This window comes from Merops nubicus, unplaced genomic scaffold (genome assembly GCF_000691845.1).
Source record: "Merops nubicus isolate BGI_N331 unplaced genomic scaffold, ASM69184v1 scaffold25675, whole genome shotgun sequence".
In the NCBI taxonomy this organism is placed as follows: Eukaryota; Metazoa; Chordata; class Aves; order Coraciiformes; family Meropidae; genus Merops; species Merops nubicus.
The window spans coordinates 280-25,783 of record NW_008610676.1 but is presented as its reverse complement, the minus strand read 5'-3'; the positions used below and the strand labels follow the sequence as shown (position 1 = coordinate 25,783).

The window sequence follows — 25,504 nt, the reverse complement described above, 5'->3', positions numbered from 1 at the left end:
TGCTGTGCCCTCCCAGAGCCCTGTTCCCAGCTGTGAAAGCTGAGGAGCTAGGAGGAGAAAGAGCTAATAGCCTTACTTTACTTTTCCCTCTGTGAAATGGAGGCTGCTGGAGCAGGTTCTCCACACTGAGCTGCTCGTGTCATACTCGATTACGCGCTTCGCAGCAGAGCGTGGCTCTGCTGAAGGAAGGCTCTTACCTTGAGCTCCCTGAGCACCTGGGGCCTTCCCAGCCTGCTGGATCATTAGTCAGCCTGTCCGGGGGATTTAATATCTGCAAGTGCTGCAGTAAGGATGAATGGCTTTGGTGGGATCATATCCTGTGACAGAGAGAAGATGCTATCAGGAGAAAGAGGTATTAGAGAAATGTGGAGCTGCTGCTGCTCAACACGGAGGTGTGCTGTGCATTGCAGAGCCCTGCCCAGGCTTTCTCCTGATAAAGCTGAAGTGTCTAGGAAGGGGATCAGAGGGTTGTGTCTTAATTTCAGCATACTGAATGCATTGGGGTTCAACAACTTTAAAAAAAAGAAAAATTCTCAGGAAATGTTTTCTTTATTTCCCAGTTAAAAGGTGATCCAGAAGAATATGATCCATTAAATGTTCTGTTGGGGTTTTTTTGTTTGTTTTAAGGAAGGTTTCATTATAAGTGACCTTTCTTGATTTGGCTGGCATGGTGCAGCTAGTCACCTAGTAAACCACTTCTGTGGTACAGAGAACTTGGTTTTCCTGACTTGATAGTACTTGAGGCAAAGCCTCCGGCTGAGTAACCCAACTGAATAAACAGCATTGTCCAGCCAGTTCTTCAGTCCTGCTATCCACAGCATTTGACACATGGGTCCTGCTTGAGTCTCTTGGACCCTCCAGTGGCTAAAATGGATGCAGACTCACTCCTTTATCATGGGTCTTCATGGATTTTTTTGTGTGGTTGTTCAGTCTTGTCTGCTGACTGAGGAGGGAGAAATCCCATCAGGTTAACAGGACCAGATTTAACCACACTTATATACCATCCAGGAGAAAGAGATGTGGTCTGGTGACAGAAGCTGCAAATGTGTAGCTAAAATGTACAAGCCAAGGTGCTTGGAACAGGACCTGTGTTACAGTTTGACAGGCAGTATGCACCTCACAGGTGTTGTGAGGAGCCCCTGAGGGACCTGGGCTTGTTCAGCCTGGAGCAAAGCAGGCTCAGGGGAGACCTTCAGGCTCTCAACAACTCCCTGAAAGGAGATTGGAGCCAGGTGGGAGTTGGTCTCTTCCTCAAAGTGACAAGCAATAGGACAAGTGAAAATGGCCTCAAGCTCTGCCAGAGGAGGTTTAGGCTGGACATTAGGAAAAATTTCTTCCCCAAAATGGTTGTCAAGCCTTGGAACAGGCTGCCTGGGGCAGTGGTGGAGTCCCCATCCCTGGAGGGGTTTCAGAGCCATGCAGATGTGGTGCTGAGGGGCATGGTGTAGCAGTGACCTGGCAGTGCTGGGTTAATGGTTGGGCTTCATGATTTTGAAGGTCTCTTCCAACCAAAAAGATTCTTTGAAAATTGCCCAAACAGCGTGTCAACAATGTAGCTGGGAAGCAGAGTCCCTGCTAACCTCATGTGCTACAGAAACACTGAGTCTGGGACCTTTCTGAGTACCATTAGCAGCACTGGGTGGTTTTCTTGGAGAAATTATTATTTCCAGCAAGAAGCTGGAGTTAAGGCTTGGTGTAATTGGGGTCAGAGGAGAGGGGGGTAGCAGTGAACAGGCAGCACGTGTGGCTCGCTGGGCTCGTCGGCAGCGTGCCGTTCATAGCTGCTGTCTCTGCTTCCTCAGCTCCTTCTGTCTCTGCTTCCTCAGCTCCTGCTACGTGCTCCAGATTCCAGATGGAGATTTGAACAGGGCGTAACTCGCATTCCCAGTAGTGCTGATGGAGCACTAGGCCTCGGAGAGTCAGTGTTGAGATGTAATCACTGACAGGTTAGAAAAACCCTGCCTACAGAGTGAGCACATTCAGTGGGTGGTTGTGGGGTTTTTAATGGAAATGGAAAACTTCCTGTGTGTTAAGACATAGAGTATGGCCTGGACAGGGTGATCCTCTTCTGTTCCCCATCCTGCTACAGGTGCCCTGTGAAACCTGTGACCATGTATTTAGCTTCTTTCTCCATCTGTAACAAGATCGTGTAACACGAAAGATCACACAAAATACAGATATCTTTAATTTCCATGAGATTTTGAGGTCATGAGATATAAGCCATCATAAAGGCATGGTCAACTTCCTTCTCCAGACTTCTCTGATACTTCCAAGTGGTCCTGGAGTTCAGCATAATTTTCTACATCCATATCTCTTTATTTTAGTCCTCAGTGTAACGTGGACTGCTAGTACTACAAGTTGTTCCCAAACAGGCATGACTTGTTTTAAATCGTGGTTGTACTGGCTAATGCTCAGTGGTCCAAGCCAGGCAGCTGTGAAAGCCTCTCTTATGTTGTTACTTTTCTCAGAACATCTGTTTCTAAGGTGATTTCAACTCTTTGACCATGAAAGGTGGTTTGTTTCTTTTTTAATCATAGTGTTGAAATGAGATTGAGTCCAGTTACTTTACCAAAAAAAAATCTGACTCACTCTGGCAGAAGGTTGAGAACATGCTCTCCAGGAGGATACCTTTATTTTTTAGAGATAAAGTTTCCATGGGAGTGGGTTTTATTGGCAATGGTAAGAAAAGAGAGACAAGAGTGAAGGGAAAGTAGATTTCTCCAGCCCCAGGGTGTAAACCCCTCTGCTTTGAATGCTCTTGCACATCCAAAAATGTGTGTGGTGTCACCGGAGTAGTTAATGGTGTGATTTTTAGCTCAAGTGGCTCACAGACAGTTTGACCACTGCATTTTTTCCCACTCCCCCAGGCCCAGGTGCCATTGCCACCAGAGGAAATGCTGGTTTAACCAGGAGTTAAAATTAACCAGGGGTTAATCCAGTGCTGATTACTCAGCACCGAGGAGGCAGGTTTCAACAACATAGTTGCCTTTTTTGGAAGATAAGTGCTATATAAATGCTAAATAATTCCCCAGAAACCTTACTGGGGCCATCATTCTGTTAGGAAGGCCATAGCTTGACAGCCAGTGGCCACCCTGCCCCTTGCAGTAGTCTAGTGTGTCTGTGACTGATCTGTGGGCTGGTTCACATCTGTGTGTTTTACCCTTGCTGGCTTCCACTGCACGCCTGAGCTGAGCAGTTTACCTTTCTGCAGCTCTTTCAAATAATTCTGTGACATACCCAGGATGGTGGCTTTTGCCAGTTCTGACTCTAATAGTTACCATACACACATAAACATGAGGCTCATTCTCATAAACTTAGGCAGGGGTTTGGGGAAGCAGGGTCCTGAGGTGGAGAGGCACTTGTGTCTGTCCCTTTGGACTTGCTTGGATGCCATGGCTGCTCTTTTCACTCACCTTTTCTTAGCTGTAGTGACTAAGCTCTCATATATGTTAGAATATGCCTCTCATTCTCATTTTGGGTTTGTATAGTAAAAGATGCCTGCAAAGCAAGAGCATCCATGCAGGAATTGCCAGTCTCCAGTCCAAAAGCTTTACTCAAGCCTGAGGGTCGTTTTGGGTCTCCCTGCAAATGTGTTTGAGATTTTTTTAAAATTTTCTTCCAATTGCATCTGCCTTTTCTGTTGGGCATATTCCCTTATTACTGGAGCTTCACAGACACATTTTCTTTTTCCATGCAAAAGTGCTTTCTAGATGGAAAAAGCAGAACTTGACCCTAAATCTGGGATATTTGGATGCCTGGCAGCACTGTCAACTTCCCAGCCTACCAAAACGCCAGAGAGGTGGCCTCTGCAGATGCACAAACCATTGAGTGCACATCCAGCGAGTCAGAAGTGTTTGGGAGGCTTGGTCATAGCTATTGTCAGTGCCTCACACTCACGTCACAGTATGTGGACTGGACAGAAACCTGGGTGGCTAACACAGTGCTGCTCTTCTGGGAGGTTGTCCCTTGCCAGGCATTGGTGCCTTGTGAGAGGTGGAGCTCTTCCATCCTCTGTGTGCTGCGTCCAGCATAGGCTGTTGCACTTTGATATAAAGATTTCTCCCTCTCCTTTGCATCTTATCAGTGTCACTTTTTAAAAATCACTTTTCTAGCTTTTTGTAGTGGAAGACTGGCTTTGAGTGTGCAAACTGGAAATACAAAGCTCTGGTGGTAGGGAGTGCCTTGTCCATTGTCTTTAGTGGGCTTTTGGGCTTAAAATGGATCTTCTGTATAAATGTTAAGAAGGTAACAAATATGGGTTATCTGCCTCACAGCAGGTGCTCATTCAGTGGTAATGATTTTACTTCTGTGTTATTGATTGGTGCCCATCACAAGAATGGAGCAGGCTGGCTGCCTGCCTTCATGCTATCCAGAGCTTAGGCCAAGAGCAAGGAAGCCACCAGCTTGCTAGTGACACTTCAAGGAGAATTTAGGCAGATGAAGATGTCATAACCAAAATAGTAACAATGGAATCAAGGCACTGAAGTTGACCACCCCCTACTCTCCAGGATGTGCCCCCCAATCTTTACTGACCAGCCTTTTGAAAAAAGACATTTCAAGCAACAGCACGCCATTCTAATGCTGTCAGCAGTCATGCTGTCCATAGGCTAAGCAAAGTGCATGTATTTTCTCCTGAGTCTGTGCATTTCCCATGTGAGTGTTGATTATTCTCAGGTCTGAGCTTCTGAGAAGGAGCTACAGAGCTGGTGGAGCTCATGGTGCTGCAGGTCAAACAGAAGTGATGTCACACTTTGCTCTCCCAGTTTTATAAGTCGTTCCTACGTATGAATGCTCTGACGAGCATTATGTGGGTGACCTTCCTCTTCCTCTTTGCTCCCAGCTGTACGTCTCTTCGGAGAGTCGCTTCAACACCTTAGCAGAGCTGGTCCATCATCACTCCACGGTGGCAGATGGGCTCATCACCACTCTGCACTACCCGGCCCCCAAGCGCAACAAGCCCACCATCTACGGCGTGTCTCCCAACTACGACAAGTGGGAGATCGAGCGCACCGACATCACCATGAAGCACAAGCTGGGTGGAGGCCAGTATGGAGAGGTCTACGAGGGAGTCTGGAAGAAGTACAACCTTACGGTGGCTGTGAAGACTCTGAAGGTAGGACTCAAATCTCTGAGTGTTCCTATTCAACGGGAGGTGAGTTCAAGCTGGCTGCCTGCCCTCAACCCCGGTTTGGCAGTTGGGTTGTTGACAGCACCTCCTTTCTGTGCTGGAGGCTTGGAATTGAGTATTTTTGAAAGAGCTTGATCCTATTGTGGTTTTAAATGATACCTGAAACACTTGTGCTGTTAACATCCTCTTTTGTTTAGTTACAATTTTTCCTTCAGAACTGATGAAACCTTAGAAAAGCAAATAGTGCCGTGGTGTCTCACATGCAGGGTGTGGCAAAGGTTGAGCTGTTCACAGATGAACACAGACAAGCTGGTGTATTAAGAAAAATGGTGGATTGTGAGTCAGTCCACATAAAATTCAAAGGCCGTGCTTCAGGGAGGCTTTACGTGTCTTGATTTTCTGTCTGATGTGTCTTTCCCAAAAGACAAACTCCTTGGGTACCTAGAAATCTTAAGCAATTCTTCACAGCTGCTCCTTATCAAAAGATACAAGAGGAGAAAAAAGTGTATCCAGGATAAAATATATTACAATTCATAAGTGGCCTTAATGAGGAACTGGATAGTCAGTTCTGTTTCTGGCTCTGCTCCCTGGTTTGTGTGTCTTGGTTTCCTTGCCTCTTGAAATGCAAATAATGCTCTGTGAGTTCATAAGGTCATTGCTTACTTCATTTATGTTTATAAAAATGTCTTGAGATCTTCTGGCACCTTCCACATGCATTGCATTTGATTGCTTAATAAGAGTTTACACTAACTTGACACCGTGTTCTCTCTCCTCAGATGGGGATGTGGTTTGGCCATGCAGAAACAAACAGAACAGGGTTTTTTGTTTGTTTCTTTTTGTTTTGTTTCAGTAGAAATTTTGAAGTGGAGAGAGCTGTGTAGATGCTTTAGTGTCAGGGGAGGAACGTTTCCTTGATTTGGGGAAAATATTTCTTCCTTGCGCTCTGAGCAGCGGCTACCTCGGTATTTCTGGGTTGCTATGGTTGCAGAAATTATTTTCATTTTGGCCTTTTTTTGTACTCTGGAGATCCTGTTGCTGCTCCCCAGTGGAGGAGAGTCCAAGCGCCAGCTTGCACAGGGAGCCAGTGACACCTAGTGTTGTCCCTGCCCTGATCCAGCCTGCTGGGGACCTCAGGGCACACTCGGGAGCACTGTGGTGCAGGTGGAGCTGGGATGTGACCAGGTTCAACAAAATGCCTGTTTATAGTGGAAAGGAGAGACCACTTCTTCCCTAGAACATTGTTTGCTGTAACATCTCCTTTCCTGCTGCTGGTTGCAGTGTGAGGATACCCAGCGTCTTCAGATTTCTCATTTTGTTCCAAACTGTAGTTGTTGCTTTCATTCTCTTCTCTCTAAAACCCATCAACAAAGGCAAATTGCATGTTATGCCATAAAATCTGTTTGTGCATAAGGAGAAACCTTAATAAAAACCATGACTGGTTCAAATATATCAAATAAATATTTAATGAAACATGACTAAAAGTGGTTCATAATGTAGTATGGAGCAGCACGTTCCACTGGGAAATGTAAGAATAACCAAGAAGAGAGTTGAGAAACACTTCAACCTGCAATTATGCACACTAAAACTATGCTTAAAAGCAAATTTATAATCTGCCTTCCTTAAATCCATCAGTCTGCTGCCTGACATGTGGGATTATAGCTTTTTTCAAAGTTTTGGGCAACATTTTAAAATTACATTTATATCCCAGTTCTACAGGGAAAAACAAGCCCTCTGCAGCTTCTGCACAAACGTTCAAATGACTCACTTTTATTTTCCTCTGAGAGAATATTTTTCAAAACTTTATATAGCTCTTCTTGTTCCTTCTCCGTGTACTTCAGATACCTCTCCAGGAAAAATAAAGGGGAAGGAAAACAAAGAGGGGGAAAAAAATGGTTTCAGCTTCTTTTTAGATAGTGATGCTTCCAAACACCCATTTGTGGTTCACTTCTGTGTCTGGTGTCTAAATGTAGCTCTTAGCTGGTGCAAAACCCTACATCATGCAAGAAGGCAATGAAAGCAGCACACACTGCTCCTCAGCTGTGTTTAACTGGGAAGTTGTAGACAGTGTTCTGGTCCTCAAGAAGTTTCTGTTAAAATCATAGAATTCTTTTGGTTGGAAGAGACCTTCAAAATCATGAAGCCCAACCATTAACCCAGCACTGCCAGGTCACTGCTACACCATGTCCCTCAGCACCACATCTGCATGGCTCTGAACCCCCTCCAGGGATGGGGACTCCACCACTGCCCCAGGCAGCCTGTTCCAAGGCTTGACAACCATTTTGGGGAAATTTTTCCTAATGTCCAATCTAAACCTCCCCTGGGACAACTTGAGGCCATTTCCTCATGTCCTGTCACTTGTTCCTTGGGAGCAGAGCCCGACCCCCACCTGGCTCCAGGCTCCTGTCAGGAGCTGTGCAGAGCCAGAAGGTCTCCCCTGAGCCTCCTTTGCTCCAGGCTCAGCACCCCCAGCTCCCTCAGCTGCCCCTCACCAGACTTGTTCTCCAGACCCTTCACCAGCTTTGTCTATATGTCATTGGGAGCTCAGTGCGTTGCACAGGACACATCAGTATTTACAAGGGTCTGTTACCATAACAGAACACACTCTGCATTTGTGTTTTTCCACCTGACGTTGGTGGAAAGGAGCATGAGGTGGGTAGGCAGTGGCTGCAATAACTGGGAGTGGAGCTTTGTGACCTGCACAGCGTTGGACAGCCTGCTGTGTCTGGGGCCAAAGGTTGTTCCCCATGAGGGCCATTTAATGGCTGAACTGTTGTGAGCTGGGCATTTCAGCACGTTTCTTACTGCACTCCTCCAGTCTGCATTCTCTAGGACTAACACTTTTTATTTTTCTTTGTTTTTTTACTTTCTCCCCAGCAGAGAAGCCTGTATTTTAAATTAGGCAGGGTGCAGCCCTGGCATCCCTTAATGCTGTGGCGTGCTAGGAGAATATTGTACAGCCAGAACAGTTTTATTTCTGCTGTGGTTTTATACAGAGGAAGATGGAAGCTGGTTAAGCTTGATCCTGCACGTGAGATCAGATTTTCAGAGAGATTGTTGTTACAGTAGTTCTCTCTATGTATCCTTCTTATTAATTTGGTCAGGGAGAGGTAAGAGGCTTAAAACAATGAACAGCTGTTCAGAGGAGCAACCTTTAGAGAGTTTGCATAGTGTGCATAAGATAAATGCATATTTAGGGTAATTTTGCAACCTGGATTATTAACGCAGTTTCCTTTGCCAAAGAAAACAGTTTAAGGTTCTGCTCACGAGGACCTTTGGGCTATTAGTTTTGACAGAATGTGTTCAGCAAATCACAGCTGCCAATCAAGCTAATTGGCAACAAATAGTAAATGATTGAATGAAACTGTTGGAATAATGTTCTCATTGCTAACTGCAAAGCAGAGAGCTGGCTGGATCTTAGAGCAGCAGCCCACTGTTATCATTCTCACCAGCAGCAGTAAATCCTTTCCAATCCTTCCTTAAAACACTTCGTCCATGTAGCCTGTCAACATTAATCCATCAATGAAAAAAAAATATGGATATAGAAAGAAACATTGCTTTAGGAATAGATCTGTATTATTTTTTGCACCACTTTGAAATGACCTTCCAGCCATTTGGAGCACGTTTGCTTCAGAAAGCATGTCTTTTGAGCAAGATTGTATCTTCTTTGGGTTTGTGCTTTGCCAATTGACTTTGTGGCATTCAACAAACAGGTGGTGACACGGCTGCCCAGAACAGCTACGTTGTGGGTCAGGCTCTAAATGCCAGAAATGAAGTCTGTGACACCTTGGGCTTTTGGTGGTGGGGTGGCTGCCATCAGTCCTGCCCCCTTGTCTCAATGGGGAATTCCTTGCTCCTACCCAGTGGAACTGGGTGCCTGTGTTTCAGCAGCTTCTCAAGTGTTTTATTGTGGCATATCCTTCCTTTTATGTTCATTCTTTTTTCTCTTCTGTACTTTTTATTTCTTTCTATCTTTTTTTTTGTGTTAGGAACAAGCACATTTTTCCTTTTCAGCTCCTGAGTGGTCCTGAGAGAGGCCCTTCACAAAAGTGATATGGATTTTCTTGCCCCAAAAAGCTCCGTTAGAATAAGAATGATAAAAATATATATATTTTCAAATTCTACAAAAACCCCAATGTTCCTAAGTCCTCAGCATTGTGATGTGGCTACAGGGAAAAATTACCTTGAAAGAACTGTGGCTTATGTTGTCAGTTTGCAGTTCTTTTTGTGTCCTCATACAAAAAAATCTGCTCCTTCTCTGTGCATGCTGTCCTTGCCAAAGCTTTACCATTGTTCTGCAGGAGGATACCATGGAGGTGGAAGAGTTCTTGAAAGAAGCTGCAGTAATGAAGGAGATCAAGCATCCGAACTTGGTACAATTATTAGGTAAGTGATAAATACCAAGCAGAGGGATTTGAACTAAACCCTTGTGCAGTGATATGGATGTTAAGGAGCAGATAAGCAGCTTAGCGTACCAAGGCTTTAAATACAGACACTTATTGTCTGGCAAAATTCACAATTTGTACCACTAATACATGACTTTTAATGATCTTGTCTCCCTAATGTTTAAGTTGCCAGAGTCTGAAGCAGGAAATTAAAACTCTCTATTAACCAGTTCCAAGCAGAACTCATTCTTTCTCTGAGCCCCATATTTCTACCTTCTAGAGGTATAAATTGCCCTAGAGGGAAAAAACCTGAGGGTTCCCTGATACTCTCAGGCATTTAACATGTAAGCTTTATCTGTCCCCAGGGGTGTGCACACGGGAACCTCCTTTCTACATCATCACGGAGTTCATGACGTACGGGAACCTGCTGGATTACCTGCGGGAGTGCAACCGGCAGGAGGTGAACGCTGTGGTGCTGCTCTACATGGCAACCCAGATCTCCTCAGCCATGGAGTACCTGGAGAAGAAGAATTTCATTCACAGGTAGGAGGGACGGTGAGCACTCCTGAACCTCAAGCACGCAGCGCCCCTTGATTTATTTTCCTGCCTTTCAGATTATCACGGCATTGATTTAGCTGCAGTTGGTGTCCTGTGTTTAACACACTAGTGCATTGTATTCTGATACAGTACATTAACCTGGCTATAGGATGGTCTCCTAATTTGTTTTTCTCTCAGTGATTTTCTTTCACCTTTGAAGTAGATGCAGGCAGAAGACACATCAGTGCTTTATCTTTTGGGCAAGGGCCTTAAAAGTAAATGCTTCCCAAAGTAAGGGGCTCTTAGTGGAGCAGATAAGCTGCTGCTCTTCCTTAATTCTAACAGCAACAGCCGTTAAAAACTGCTGCAGTTGATGTTGCTGGGGGAATGCAGGTGCTCACAGCAGAGCTACCCTCTTGGTGCCTTCTTATCCCGTGCTCTCTCTTGTTTGTTTGGCTTTTTTCCTGCCCTCTGTAGGGATTGTTTCCTACTGTTGTCCAGATTGTGTATTCACTTTAATAAGCGTCTCTTCTTGGAGACTCTGACCTTTAAGTGTGCTGCAATTATGGCAGAGACTTTGCATTCTTCATCTGTAGAAATGGCCTCCTAGCAATATAATGACACATCCTACGTGAAAGTTGGAGAGTCGCTGAGCTTTATACAAGAGGCTCTCTGTGCCACAGAGTGACCTTTCCTGCCCAATTAACTGGAATATGAAATTAACACATGTTTTTTCATAGAGACTAATATGAAGATCCTGTGTGAAGTTCTAGGTGCTCCTCTAAGCCATTCGTTGCCCTTGCTGCCTGAAAGGCTTGCTTAAATGCTTCTGTCAGTCAATAAAGTGAACGATGATGCTGCAAATTAAATTTTCCAGCCTTTGATTTGCTCTGTTGAAAGTATTTCATCCCTTCAGCCTGTAGGAAGTGAACTTTAAAAACTGCTTTGTGTGATACCCATTTGTCTGTCTCCTGTTCATTTTATTTCTTCTTATTTCTGATGATCCATTTATCTAAAATAAATAGTAGCATTTTTCCTCTATTGGCCACCCCCATACCCACCTACCCAATTATTTTAAGAGTACTTTCACAATTCACATCCATGGATTCAAATGCTGAGCTGTGACCTCATTTAATGAATCAGGAAGGAGGGGGAATTTGATTATGAAGAGGAGCTTTTATTTAGACACACATTGTAGTAATCAGCATTGATAAGAAGGTACATTCAAAATCTCTGTAAAAATTTAATGAGCATCTAGCGAGATGTACTTTTAAAAAAAAATTGTTCTGATTGAGCAGAACAAGCAAAGGAAACAGCAGCATCTGCCTCATATCTAAAGATCTCACTCCAGCTTCCTGCTAGAACCAATTTTTAGTTCAACGTGACATAATGTTGGAAAAGTGTTTTTAATGAAAACTTATATTAGGAGAAATGTACCTCTCTGCTTTACTTTTTTATACTCATGAAGGATTTCCAAGGGTGCTAACAGCCTGTACATATCTTAAGGTGGAGGCAGGTGAAAAAAGGTGGAGGAAAAGCTTAATTTGCTTATTCCCTAGTCCTTTACAAAATGTAAGTGCTGACAGCAGAGGTTACAATAGGTTTGAAAGGGCCAAAATGTGGTATGAAAAAGTTGTGCTGTAAAATGTGGTACACTTGGGAGGAAGAGGAGCATAGCTGGGAGCCAAACCTGGTGCTTGAGCAAGGACTGGAAGAGGAGTTCTGGAAGGGACTGGTGTTGGCTGTGGTGACCCAGGTGCCAGAGAGGTGGGTAAGAAGTGAGACGTTGAGGCTGTGTTTATTCAGTGCTCCTCCTCAGCTATTGATAACTTGAGCACTGACATTTCTTTACATTATTTTTATCCTGAGGGTGGCAGCTTTTATTGAAAGTGAGGGGGCTTCTTGAAGCTTTCACTTCAATTTTTTTTTAAAAAAAGTTTGGTTGACAGTCTTATAAAGCCAGAATGGAAAATAACTTTCCCTTTTACATGTATTTGTGTAAGTACATAATTTCTGTGTAATACTCTGATCAAAATAATCGCACACAGGCCCAGCTTTCGTTGGGAACAGCAGTTTTCCTTGTTATTGCTAAAAGAGAGACAAGACTACTCATTGCCTATTTTTGTTCTTGTTTTTAGGGACCTTGCTGCCAGAAACTGCCTTGTAGGGGAGAACCACTTGGTGAAGGTGGCAGACTTTGGCCTGAGCAGGCTAATGACAGGCGACACATACACTGCCCACGCCGGAGCAAAATTCCCCATCAAGTGGACTGCACCAGAAAGCCTGGCCTACAATAAGTTCTCCATTAAATCAGACGTCTGGGGTAAGAATTTGCATGTACAAATTAATGCAGATTATAGCCTTCTATAGCCTTCTTTCCCTGGGCTGTGAAATGAGGACATTGTGAAAAGTTTGGGAGGGAGCACTTTCCTTAGTTTGAGCCATATTGTTCTATGAGCTTGTCAGAGTGCAGGAACTAATCTCTGCTAAGTCAGTCTTTGAGTGGAGCACTGAGGATGCCAACCTGACTTTATACATTGAAATTGTTGGCAAATAAGAAAATAAAGGATATTCTAGTGTTTATAAAAATCTATGAAATGAGACAGGGGGGCACAGATGCTGCTGCCTTGATAGAAACTTAGAGTGCTTGATAGAAAGTTAGAGTGCTGGCACAGGACTATAAAGCCATATATTGTTATATAGCCAGGAAGTTTCTAACTACTTCAAGGAGGAAAGTGAGAATCTGGTTCATTTTGTGTTTAAAAAAAAAAAAAAAGTGAGTATCTGTCTAGTGATAGCTCCAAGCTTGTTTTAAAATAATCATCTTTGGAATGAGATGAGGAGAAACAGAGGGAAAATTTAATGACAAATGGAGGAGCCCTGAGGTACTGGTGATAAGAGTAGTCTTAGTTAAATGAAGCTCTATTCTATCAAATCTGACCACAGAAAATCTCATTGAACTCTTTATCAGCCTTTCTTTGGGTTTTATATCTCTGCCATAGCTGTTGGGTCAAATTCTCAAAAGTGCCCAGTGACATGAGATAGAAGTTTGTGGGACATGGCCCTAAAGGCACTTGGAAAAATGTTATCCTGAGCACCTTCTGTGTATAAAACAATGGATAGAAGTGAAGCAGCAAGCAAGTTTTCTGGAGTTTTCAGGAAACAGGGGAGAATGGCTTTATTCTGAATAAACTCCTAGGTAGATGGCTGATACAAAATGTTTTATAGACGGGGGAGGAAAACCCAAAACACTTCCCAAGGAGCTGATGAAAGTGTTTGTTCTGCTTTGGACTTGCACATGGTGGTGTTTGCTGCTGCTGGGTTTCTGCCGCAGTCTCAGGCATGCTGCTGAATTGCTGTGGTGGCTGCAGGATCCCTGGCACACTTAAATAGTGGAGTACTATGGGGAGGAAAGATCCAAAAGGAGTATTGGGTATCTTTAATTAGGGTTAGTGTAACCTTGTGGAGTGAGAGTCAGGGCAGTGGACTTTGGGATGTGATTAGAGCAAGCGACTGTCCCCGGAGGGCACGGCTGCTGCTGGGCACGCCAGAGTTTAGATGCTTTCACCTCACTGCCTCCAGACAGCAATCAAAGAAAATTGTGCACAGAAATGCCTAATGTAAATTGCCCTTGGTGGCGTTACCATGTAATGTGATGTGATTTCCTTACTTATGCAGAACTGTAATCGCTTTCTCTTCAGGTTAAGAACAGAATAGGGTGACTGAACTAATTACATGCAGGCTGTTGAACTGGTGTTGAGTTTATTCTGCGTGCCCGACTCCTGGTTAGCTGCCTGACCTGGCTCCTGACCTGCATCCCCCTGACTTTGGGGGACTTGACTGCCTCACCTGTTTTAAGACCCGTTTCGTGCTCCCCCTTTTCCTGCTTCTCTTCCCCTGTGACCAAAACATCTCGCCCTCACTCTGACTTGGTGGTGGCAACTCCTGAAACCTCCCACTCACTGTTCCCTGGTTTCCCATCTGATCCACACTGCAGCTAAACGAGGGCACCCCAAAAACACTGGGCTATTAAAATGTGCGAGTCCTCCAGGGAGAGGCTGCAGATGAGAGGAGCTGTCAAACCGAGGGAGAGACTGCAGTGCAGCACTGAAACCGTTTCAGCTAATCCACTGTGAAGTCTCTTAATTGTGCCCCTAATAGGACTTGAAGGATCTCAAGGCGTTCAGGTTTGAGACAACTGATACATTGAAAATTAGTCTAATTCTACCCTGTCATATCGCGGGAGCCTTGTCTGTGCCGACGAAGAGCCTTGTTAGGCTTCTTTAACATTTAAGCTGCAGCTGAGCATGGGATCCAAGCCACCCAGAGCTGGTTTAAGTGTGCAGCACTACTCCCACTAAACAGCCTCTCACGTTTAAGATGAAAACAAAGATTATTGATTTTTTTTTTTTCCTCATTTTTTCTTTCTTTCTTTCTTTCTTTCTTTCTTTCTTTCTTTCTTTCTCCGCTGCAGCCTTTGGCGTTCTGCTGTGGGAAATTGCCACCTATGGTATGTCCCCTTACCCTGGGATTGACCTGTCCCAAGTGTATGAGCTGCTGGAGAAAGACTACCGTATGGAGCGCCCTGAAGGCTGTCCAGAGAAAGTGTATGAGCTCATGAGAGCATGTAAGTGTTCCTCAGCCCTGCAAATGCTGCTTTTTAGCTCTGCAGAGGTGCAGTAGAAGTGCCAGGGTGTGGCCACATACAGCATGGCATGAGAAACCCTCTGCCAGTTCCAGTGAAGGTGCAGTGCTGTGTAGAAGTGCTTGGTTAAAACTACTTTCCCCAGAGGGTGAACATGCTGTGAAAACAGCAATTCTTCTCTACTGAGAGCACACAGGCCAGGGGGAGAGATTTATTGTTCAGCTCAATGTTTACTTCGCCTCCTTTTTCCTGACAATTTAAAGAAAAACTTTTCCTCTAAGGATGAAGCAAGAGCTTCATTAGGCTTCTTGAGGGACCAATTGTTCCTTTTCCACTGTGGCCTTTTGGTACATGACTTAGTGTGTTACTTTGTTTTTTCCCTGCATTAGTTTGGCTCAGTGGTGTTTGCAGATCCCAGCACCCTTCAGATGAGGTTTTCATGTCATTATTTTATCTCACTTGCTTTATAAAAAAGGAGCTGAGATCGCCAGCTCCTCCTGGTGCAGTGTGCTGAATGTCTAATGCTGGCAGAGAGTTCTGAGCAGTGTTGCTTTTTCAGGCTGGCAGTGGAGCCCTTCTGACAGACCCTCCTTTGCTGAGATCCATCAGGCCTTTGAAACGATGTTTCAGGAATCCAGCATATCAGATGGTAGGTCTGAGACCCTCTTGAACCAGCAATTCCAGGGATGGGAGGAGGGCCAACATGCATCCTTAACTCTGCGTGTTGTTCACAGGCTCCTTTGCAGTGAAACTCCATCCTGGATTATACTGCCTGCTATAAACAGTGTAGGAAGCAGAAGTGCATTTACATGGGGGCTGTTTTTCTGGGCATACATCTGATTTTAAAGAGCTAAATGGCTGAACAACCTCCAGGAAGCTCTGCTTTGTACTGTTCGCTTTTCTTTTGCTCTATTAACTGTGAACAGCACAAGAGTTTTTATCTTCTGTTCACTGTAGTGATCGTTTTTCTTCTGTGCGTTGCAGAGGTGGAGAAGGAATTGGGAAAGAAGGGCATGAGGAGTGTAGTGAGCAATTTCCTCCAGGCCCCAGAGCTACCAACCAAAACGCGAACGTCGAGGAGAGCTGCTGAAAGCAAAGATGCCAATGAGGGCTTGGAGACTGCACATGCCCGAGGCCAGGGGGAGTGTGGTAGGTTTTAATTAAAGTCATTATTCCTTCAGGAAATACAGAGGAAAACAAAATGCACATCCAGCTCCAGGTCTTCAACTAGGCAAAATTTCGTCTAATAACAGGTGCCATCTTTCTGGGCTGGTTTGTGTTTCTGGATGACAGGCTGCTGAGTTTGCTTTGCTGGGTTCAGACCTTTTATTATTTTTTCCAAAGGTACGTTGTTAATCTTGGGACCAGATACAGGCAGCAGCTGGGAGTGTGAATCCTTAACTGGCTGAGGGATTGGTGCTATCCCTGCCGTTGCTTAGAGAGGGCTGAGGAGTTCTTTTAACTTAATGGCTGTTTCTTGCAGCTCCCTATAGACCAGAGCCTGAGCATGGAGCTCTCTGATCACATCCTCTTCCCATTCCCTGGTAGGAGCTATCAGTGGGATCTCCCACTGCATCTGAGGGCTGGGTAATCTGCTGTGTTCCAGCCACTTTACACCACCACACTACATAATTTAAAGCAGGACGATTGCTCGAGTTTAGCAAGCCTCATAGGGGAGGGTTCTTCTCTTTTCCATCCTACTAGGTTTGTGCTTGGAGCACTGAAAAGCATTACTCGTGGCAGGTACCAAATATAATTTCAGCAAGGGACAAAGAGGTATTTACAGAATCTTCTATGAAATTAAACTTGCTTTCAATCAGTTTCTTCAAGAATTTACTTCCATTCTGAGGTAAAAAAAGGAATGTTAAAATACTGAATGTACACAGTAGATTTGTATTTAGCTCATTTGAAAAATAATTAGGTAAAACAAAATACAGTGGTTTTTTTCCAGCTCCTGTTGAGGCTGCCTTGTCTGACCATTCATGTGTCTGACCTTTTTTTGTGCAATGTCAGATTCAGCTGGTAGTACAAGTTTCAGTAGCAGATGTACAGACATCTAGACAAAGAGGGGGGAAAAAAAGAGTGGATGTAAAATGTTGGGAAAAGGAGGTATCAGAGACTTAGATTATTTACCGTATATAGGAGATATAATTGCCTAGTATTACAAGCTTTGAAGTAAAATAACTTAATTTAAATACTTAAGGGCTTTGAGAGATTCAAGTGCATCAGGAATAATGTGATTTAAACGTTATGCTGGGAATCATTTCACTCTTTATTGTGAAAGAAAATATTTCACATTAAAGTTTTACTGCAGTTTCCCCTTCAGTTGTCAGTGTTTCCATAGCAAGTCCAGTGGCTGGAAGCTGATGCTCAGTGCAAGCTGCTGGTTTTCTCTGAGTCTCTGCAGCTCCACTGTCTACACACAGAAAGGCCATGGCCTCCTGAGCTACTGTGAGAGCTCTGCTGGTTGTCCAGGTCCACAGAAGTTGTTGTGTGGTTTAACTGCACGTGGTCCTGTGAAACCATGCTGTCTTCTCAAAGTGCACACTGTTCTTCAAATTCTCTCTCCTCAGCCAAAATCCTACCCATAGCATGATGACGACCAGACAGTATGTGACTAAGAAGCATCTTCCTTTTCTCCTGTGACTCCACTTCATCTTCCTTCTTACTGCCTAGTCGTGCTGTAAATGTATCTGCTGCCCTGAAGGCATTCCTCCTTTGAGTTAGAATGCCAGCTGAGCGTCTGGCCTGGGAGTGAGACCCCCTGTCAGTCACAGAGACCTTCAGCACTCTGTATAAATTTATTATAAACTGCTATTCATTTTTAAATAGAGAAAGGGTCAACTCATCATTTCCTTCTGGAGCAGTGCTGCTGAAGGAGGCTATTACTTCCCTTCTTCGTGGTGGCACGGCCTGAAGTGTTCAGCTGTCGAAGGGTCTCTTGATTTCTGCTTGAGAAAAAGCCATTTCCATTCCCCACAAAGGGTGACATTGGGAAGGAGGTTAGGAGTATCAGAATCCAAATGAATAAAGGAGACTGGGGATGGAGGTGGGTTATTAATTCAGAGAGCTGGCTATTCAGAACTCAGGAGCAGCACAGGGACTAGAGCAAAGGCCTCTTAATATTTATCTTCTTCACAGCCTGAAGTTTAGACAGGTCTCCAGATGTGAGGGTGGGAATCTGAACATAAACATTATACATTTGTATGTCACTGTTTAAATAAGAAGCCTACAGGGAAAGTAGTTTGGCAGCCGAGTCCTGTAGAGGCCACTTCAGAAATAAATACATGCAGGATTAGGGACCACATTCAGTCCAGGATTGAGTGTGGCTCTGTGTGCTTTACTCCTGGCCTGAAGCTGGCTCTCTGCAGAACCTGCACCTTTGGAGGTGCTCGATCCTGGAAGAAGAACGACTATTCTGGGTGTTGCAGAAATTCTCAGTAGGCTCTTTTCTTTGCCTTGCAGACCCTCTGGATCACGAACCTGCTATTTCTCCCTTGCTCCCACGGAAGGAGAGGGTGGCCCTGGAGAGCAGCTTGAACGAAGATGAGAGGCTGCTACCGAAGGACAAAAAGCACAACCTCTTCAGTGCCCTTATCAAGAAGAAGAAGAAGACAGCCCCTACCCCTCCAAAACGGAGCAGCTCCTTCAGAGAGATGGACGGGCACGCGGAGCGCAGGGCGGGCGGGGAGGAGGAGTGCAGGGACCCTGGCAATGGAGCTTTCATTGCACCCCCTGCAGACCCAGCCGACCCCTCCAAGTTTCAGAGCCCGAGCAACGGGGCCGGTGTCACCAACGGGGTCGTTGCTGGGAACTCTGGCTTCCTGTCTCCCCACTTACGGAAGAAGTCCAGCACGATGAGCAGCAGTCGAGGGGTGCCTGGTGAAGACGAGAGTAGTTCCAACTCCAGCAAGCGCTTCTTGAGGTCCTGCTCAGCCTCCTGTGTGCCCCACGGAGCAAAGGACACAGAGTGGAAGTCTGTGACTCTGCCTCGGGATCTGCAGTCCACGGGACGCCAGTTTGATTCCTCCACTTTTGGGGGGCACAAAAGTGAAAAGCCAGCGCTGCCTCGGAAGCGGGCAAACGAGGCCAAGACTGACCTTGCTGTCAGGGGAACGGTGACCCCTCCTCCACGGCTGCTTAAGAAAAATGAAGAGACCACTGATGATGTGTTCAAGGATGCAGAGTCGAGCCCTGGATCCAGCCCTCCCACTCTGACGCCAAAACTCGGCCGTAGGCAGCCTGCTGCCCCTCCTTCCTCCAGCGTGCTCCACAAGGATGAGGGAGTCAAAGCCAGTGCCTTAGGTACCACTGTGACGATGGACCAAGGTTCCACTGCCAAACCTAACCCTGCTGGGTTCGTGGGTGCCAGCAAAGCTTCCTCTGAGGAGCCCCGGCTGAGGAGGCTCAAGCAGGCCTCTGAGCCGGCAGGGAAGGACAAAGGGAAGCTATCCAAGCTGAAGCCGGCCCCTCCGCTTCCGCTGTCCTCATCCTCCATCAGCAAGCCTGGGAAGGTTTCTCACAGTCCCAGCCACGAGGCAGCAGCAGCAGATGTGGTGTCTGGGCCGAAATCCAAACAGTTGACTCAGGTTGGAGAGGCTGTGAGCAGCGATGCTGTCAAGCCAAACCCATCAGGGGAAGGTGTGAAAAAGCTGGGGATCCCCTCTGTACCAAAGCCACAGTCCTCTACAAAGCTGCTGCTGAGCACGGCAACCCCAGCTGCCTCTGCCTCATCCGTGCCCTCCGCCCCGGGCGGGGACCAGCCGTCCTCCACAGCCTTCATCCCTCTCATATCCACCCGGGTGTCGCTGCGGAAGACCCGGCAGCCCCCGGAGAGGATCGCCAGCGGCACCATCACCAAAGGGGTGGTGCTGGAGAGCACCGAGGCTCTGCGGGTCGCCATCAGCAAGAACTCGGAGCAAATGGCGAGCCACAGCGCCGTCTTGGAGGCTGGCAAGAACCTCTACACCTTCTGTGTGAGCTACGTGGACTCCATTCAGCAGATGAGGAACAAATTTGCCTTCCGGGAGGCCATCAATAAGCTGGAGAATAACCTAAGGGAGCTTCAGATCTGCCCAGCGACAGCTGGCAGCGGTCCTGCGGCCACCCAGGACTTTAGCAAACTGCTCAGTTCAGTGAAAGAAATCAGCGACATTGTTCAGAGGTAGCAGAAGCCAGGTTAATGAACAAATAATAATTATATCACAACGGGCCAAAGCCAACTGTGGAGAGAGTAATATGTGTGGACTGACAAAGGACCGGGGCGTTGAGGTTAGGGCTGTGCAAAAGGCCCAGACTGTGAATGGACGCCCCAGCTCCAAAGGGCAGGGCTGTGTTCAAGAGGCACCTTCCACCCTCTTGACTCAGATTCCCTGTGTTTCATATACTCGTAATCGTCTTATCTGTGGAGTTCTTGCCTTGTGGACTACAAGTCTAAATGCTGATGTCACACCATGCCTTTTATTAATATTTTATTGTTCTGGACAGACTGTTAAGACTGAAGCCAGACTGATGGACACTGAGGTGCCACCCTCCCTAGGAGGACTTTCTAATGCGCTTTTGTCCCCTCCCTGTGCCCCCCTGTACACAAGGATGAGTGTCTGATAGCAATATACCCCCTGTGTTCCTTGGGAGAGTTGCAGCACGTGTCCCTGGCCCCAGCCTGACGTTTACTTGACATTAATGCGATAGATTTGGCGCTTGGAAGGGAAGGGGGGGAAATGGTTTAAGCTCTTTAATGACGGAATGCTACAAGTGATGTTTGTCTGAATTATTCCTATGGTTCCACCTGCTGCCCTTTGGTTTTGTGTTTTCAGTGATTTCTCAATGTTGTTGAGCCCAAAGGAGTTGCTTGGGTTCAAAACGTTGCAGACAGCGCCCGCTAATGCAGCGGCACAGGAGCCCGTTTGCTGATCTCCCTCAGTAGGGAAAAAGGACCAGAGAAGGTCTGAGGAAGGAAGTTGCTGCCTCACTCTCCTGATATCTAACATTAATTGGGCCAGCGTTTGGGGTGGAGGGTTCCAGAGGTCAGGGAGCAGTGGGCTGGTGCTCAGCAAGGCATCCCTCCCTGAAAGGAGGGGTGCAGGAGGGGGAGGAGGCTTGGGGTGAGTTCGGAGAGTCCACTGTGCCTCCAGCAGCTCTTTCAGCTGAGCTCACACACCGTGGCTGGGCAGGAACTGCTCTCCTCTAGTTGAATTTCCATCTCTTTGTTCTATGAGCAGAGGTGGGACCTGGCTTCTGCCCTCCCATAGAGACATGTGCTTCGAGGGGCTGTGGTGCCTCCCCTCCCGTGCCAGTGCTAGCTCCACGTGAGTTGCTCAGATGCCAGTACCTTGGGGTTAAAACCATCACTACCTTCATGCCAGTGTGGTTCCATCCAGCATCAAACAAGGATCTGTGAAGACTGCAGGCACTTCTCTTGGGTGCATCTCCCAAGGAAGTTGCCACAAAATGCTGACAGCAGGACTCCTGGGCCTCCTTTCCAAGGTCCTGTGATCTTCCCAACTAATGGAATGTGACTGGGAACTAACTGTGACTTGTGACAATAGTGAAAGAACAAGGTTTAGGGCTATTAACAGTGCAATTTAACTCCTCTTAACAGTTCCAAACACGAGAAAAAAAAAGCATTTTCCATGTCCTGTTCCCCTGTAACTCTTGTGACCCCTCCTGTGTATCTTAAACACTAATTGCCTTCAATTGTATTTTATTCTGTTCTCTTTGGAACTGTTTGTTTTGTATATGATTTCTAGTAGTTCACTTGTGTGTGTTCACACCACTTCTCGCCCTCACCAACAGCCATGACTTAACACATAACTGTTCAAAAGGAAATACACACTTCTGCCACCAGCTGCCTTTAAAAATGTAAGAAAAAAAAACAAAAACAACCACCCTTGGACTGTCTCTTTCCTGGAGGTACTGTTTTTACTTTGATAACATATTGTGCCACTATATTATACATTTGTATCTCGTTATTACACACTTTTGTAGACTTGTCTTTTTTACAGTGTGTAAATAGCTCTGTCCTTCATCTCTGTGATACTTAAGGGGGTTGTTTCCCCTTTAATTTGGTCTAGTACAGATTGTTTCTGTGCACGACTTTCAATTCTTCCTCCTCTCTTTCTCTATTTTTCTTTTTTTTTTTTTTTGATTTATTTTTTATTCCAGTCTCTCTTGAGTAGTATATTTAAAAATAAATCAATGTTGAGGAAAACCCGTGTCTATCTGTTGGAGAAGGCTTTTCAAATCCAGCTCCCTCCCCTTAGACTCGGTGTCTGAGGAGAGTGGTTCCCTCTCAGGGTGGTTCACTGGGGCCCTTGGGTGCAGTGAAGGTCAGAGCCAGGCAGCAGCACCTTTCCACGGCCTTTTGATCTGGCTCTGAGGAATCAGGACAGGAGAAGATGCACAGAATAGAGTCTGTGTCGTCACCTCTTTTGAAACAAAGACTTTGCTGTTGTCTTCCATAAGATTTAAATCAGATATTTGAATCTGAACTTGTTAATTGTTTGTATTCTGTGATTCAGCTGATGAATTTTTCCTTCTGTGCTATGAAGTGACCTGTGAGTTTCTCTCCTCAGAAGGTTCTGGTGCTCCCTCCCTCGTTTCTGTTTGTCCATCCTTATTTTCTGTTGGCAGACTACCTTCAGCCTTTTAAGCAAGTCTTGAGGGAGGGACAGGTCCAGGTACTAAACAGCCCCTAAAATGAGACACTACCTCAATTAATGAAGATGCTAAAGAGCAAAAAATGCTGGGAAGGAAACGGGCAGATGACAGTGAGTGGTGCCCGAGGCCCTGTGCTTGCTCAGTGATGTTTCAGGGTTGTAACCCAGCTCATCTGATTCCTAACCCCCTTGACAAGTCCCTGGTGAAGTCTGTGGGTCCTGGGGCAGGGAGCTGCTCGCCCCTGTGCCATGGGAACAAGGCTCACTGGAAACCTTGTATTGCTGTGACAGCAGTTGTATGGGCTGGTTCTCAATGAGTGTGAAGATGATGAGGAGCAGGAAGCTGCTGTTGGCAATGAATGTAAATGCAATGAATGGCCTGCACTTGGCAAGGGTCAGGCTACTTCCATTCTGGGTCAGGTTGGATGGAGCTCTGAGCAACCTGCTCTACTTGCAGATGTCCCTGCTGACTGCAGGGGGGTTGGACTAGATGGCCTTTAAAGGTCCCTTCCAACTCAAATCATTCTGTGGTTCTACTTTGCTGAAAAGTGGTGGTGTCCAGTGAACACACATGCAGAGCTACAAGAGGCTCTTGGTTTTGTGACTATGACTCTTGGCAAAGAATGGTGTCTGGGCTGCTCTTTGTATTCATCTCTAGCCTAAAGACTTGCATGTGGTGAATAGCTGTGGGCTGAGGGAGGGTAGAGAAGCTGAGCCTGCCCCTAAATGCAGTCACTCCTGATCATCTGTCTCTGCTTACTTAAGGACCAATCCATGGTGTCGTGGGAAGGCAGAGGCTGGTTGACCTGGCTGGGGAAAGCTCTGGGATCTGCAGTGTTGGGAGTGAGAGAGAGGGGATTAAAGGCTAAATTTAGCTGAGTACAGTAGGAGTTGATTTAACAGATCGATGCATTTAACAGTTTGATTGCTCCAATTTTCAAGGCTATTGAGCTTGAAAGTGAGAGTGCTCTGGGGGAAAAATAGCTGTGTTTGTGTTTTTGTTTTGGCTTTCGTGTCTTTGAAATTACAATGTTAGCTCTTTTAAGTTTTCCTTTTATGCCATCCTGCCTTTTGTTGAGAAGTTGCTTGTCACGAGATGTAAAACGTGGTCAGTGTCCTATTCTCACTCTTGTTCTCAAAAAGGAGGAGTTATTACAGTTACACCCACCTGGTGTGGCAGCGAGTCTCTGGGGATGCTCAGGGGTGGGGAGCCACTCCTGCCCCCAGGGGTGGTCGGGGGGTGACTGGCAACCTCCCCCTTGTTTGGTGTTAATCCTTTCACAATTGAAAAGAGAGAAAGATACACCACAGTGCTGTGCCACCTCTGAAGAGTGTGTTTGTGACATCTGAATCTGGCCTGGCAGCAGAGTGGGATGGATGGACTCAGGAGCTGCTCTTGGTCTGAGGGTGAGCCCTGGCCTGGGTGGCTTGCTGGGAATTGTGCTCCTGGACCAGCCTGCTTCTCAAGCAGGTCCTGATGCCTTGGCAGTGGTGTCGATGCCCCTAAAGCCAACAGGATCAACAGCCCTGTGAGTTATTTGGCTGTTCAGGTTGGGCTCAAAACTGCCTTCCCTGGAGTGGAGTGCTGCTCAGTGGTCTTTAAATAGTAGATCCAGCTCAGCAGAAAGTTCTTGTGCAAACCAAGCTAGGCTGAACTGTTTTCCCAGCAGTCACCCCTCTGTTGAAAGTTAAGTGTTTGCCCTAAAATCCAGTCTGCTAGTAAAGGTCCTACCTGTGCTCCTAAAGCTGCAGTGCTGTATGAGCCAGTTATGATGCATCAGCCTCTCTGTGAGTCCCTTGGAACAATTAAATCAAGCTCCTTCTCTGCAGAGGATCCACTTGGGTTTGTGAGATTCCTGCGCCCATTGTGTGTGTGCAGTGCTGCAGGTTTGCTCAGGGTGGAGGAAGGAGGAGGAGCAGATGAGTGGGGATGGGACCAGGACAAGGAGAAGGGTTGTGCCCTGCTCCAGGAAGGGTAACATGTTGTACAGAGGGTCCCAGCAGTGGTGATGATGGCAGACAGCATCCACCTTGCTCCTTGCTGGCTGGGTCCACAGGGCAGGGTAGAAGGATCCTTTGTGGGCTGGCTTGTGTGGCCAGTGCTCCAGGTGGGTTCTCCTGCCTCACCTGCACTCACCTGTACTCACCTGTACTCACCTGCACAGCGAGCACGGCTCCGTGTGTGGTTGGGCTCACCTCACAAGTGTGTTGGGGGTCTGGGTGTCCCCCCGGGAGCTGCCCCACAAAGGGACCCGGGAGGGGAGGAATTGGGAGGGGGCATCAGTTCCTGGGAGCTGGACAGGAGGCACCACATCCAGCGTGCAGGGACGGGCTTTCCAGCCTCCCGGGGTTGCTCCTGGTGTGTTGCCCCTTCCTTCCTCCCAGCCAACACCCCCAGACTCCAGCAAGTTATTCAGTTCTTTTCCATTCACTTTTTCCTCCTCTTCCCAGCCTTTCTCTCCAAGGAGCAATAATTAAGAGCCTTTTCCCAAGCACATCAGCCATCCTAACGCATGCCGAAGGGTTCTCCAGGGATGCTGTGGCCCCTCAGCAGCCCACGCTGGAGCCTACCAGGAGCCCTTCTCCTCCCAGCAGGAGAGGAGGGTGATGGTACCACCCCCAGGGCACTGAGCTGCCCGTCAAGGAGCCTCCTGGGCGCAGGGGCGGAGCCCAGCCCAGCTCTGTCCCACCTGCCAGGTAAGCGCTGTGGGAAGCACTGGCTTTTGCTTTTGAATAAGTTACACAGAGGGTTAGTGCACTTCAATCAAAGCCTCGTTAGACGTGGCACTTTGTCATGCTGCTCTGACCCTGTTGCTCTCCTGAACCTGAGAGCAGGAGCCCAGGCATCCCCCCGGCCCCAGCACTGCTCAGCAGGTTTCCTTTCCCTTCCTTTCCGTGCACCGATCCATCACGGCTAAGCCATTTGCTTTTGAATAAGTTACACAGAGGGTTAGTGCACTTCAATCAAAGCCTCGTTAGACGTGGCACTTTGTCATGCTGCTCTGACCCTGTTGCTCTCCTGAACCTGAGAGCAGGAGCCCAGGCATCCCCCCGGCCCCAGCACTGCTCAGCAGGTTTCCTTTCCCTTCCTTTCCGTGCACCGATCCATCACGGCTAAGCCAGGGATTTACCAGCCCTCGCTAGCCCAGCGTCG

The 25,504-nt window shown here is 46.7% G+C and overlaps 1 protein-coding gene across 1 annotated transcript in view; it reads left to right on the top strand.

The window, feature by feature from the left end:
* The window catches only part of ABL1 (ABL proto-oncogene 1, non-receptor tyrosine kinase), a 32,613-nt gene extending 12,753 nt beyond the window's left edge, over nt 1-19,860 (top strand). Inside the window, exons 4-11 of the mRNA XM_008940995.1 lie at nt 4,841-5,113; nt 9,427-9,511; nt 9,876-10,053; nt 12,186-12,370; nt 14,522-14,674; nt 15,252-15,341; nt 15,677-15,841; nt 18,158-19,860. Coding sequence (XP_008939243.1) covers nt 4,841-5,113; nt 9,427-9,511; nt 9,876-10,053; nt 12,186-12,370; nt 14,522-14,674; nt 15,252-15,341; nt 15,677-15,841; nt 18,158-19,860 — 2,832 coding nt within the window. The remainder of the gene's footprint in view (nt 1-4,840; nt 5,114-9,426; nt 9,512-9,875; nt 10,054-12,185; nt 12,371-14,521; nt 14,675-15,251; nt 15,342-15,676; nt 15,842-18,157) is intronic.
* Nucleotides 19,861-25,504: the final 5,644 nt, after the last annotated feature.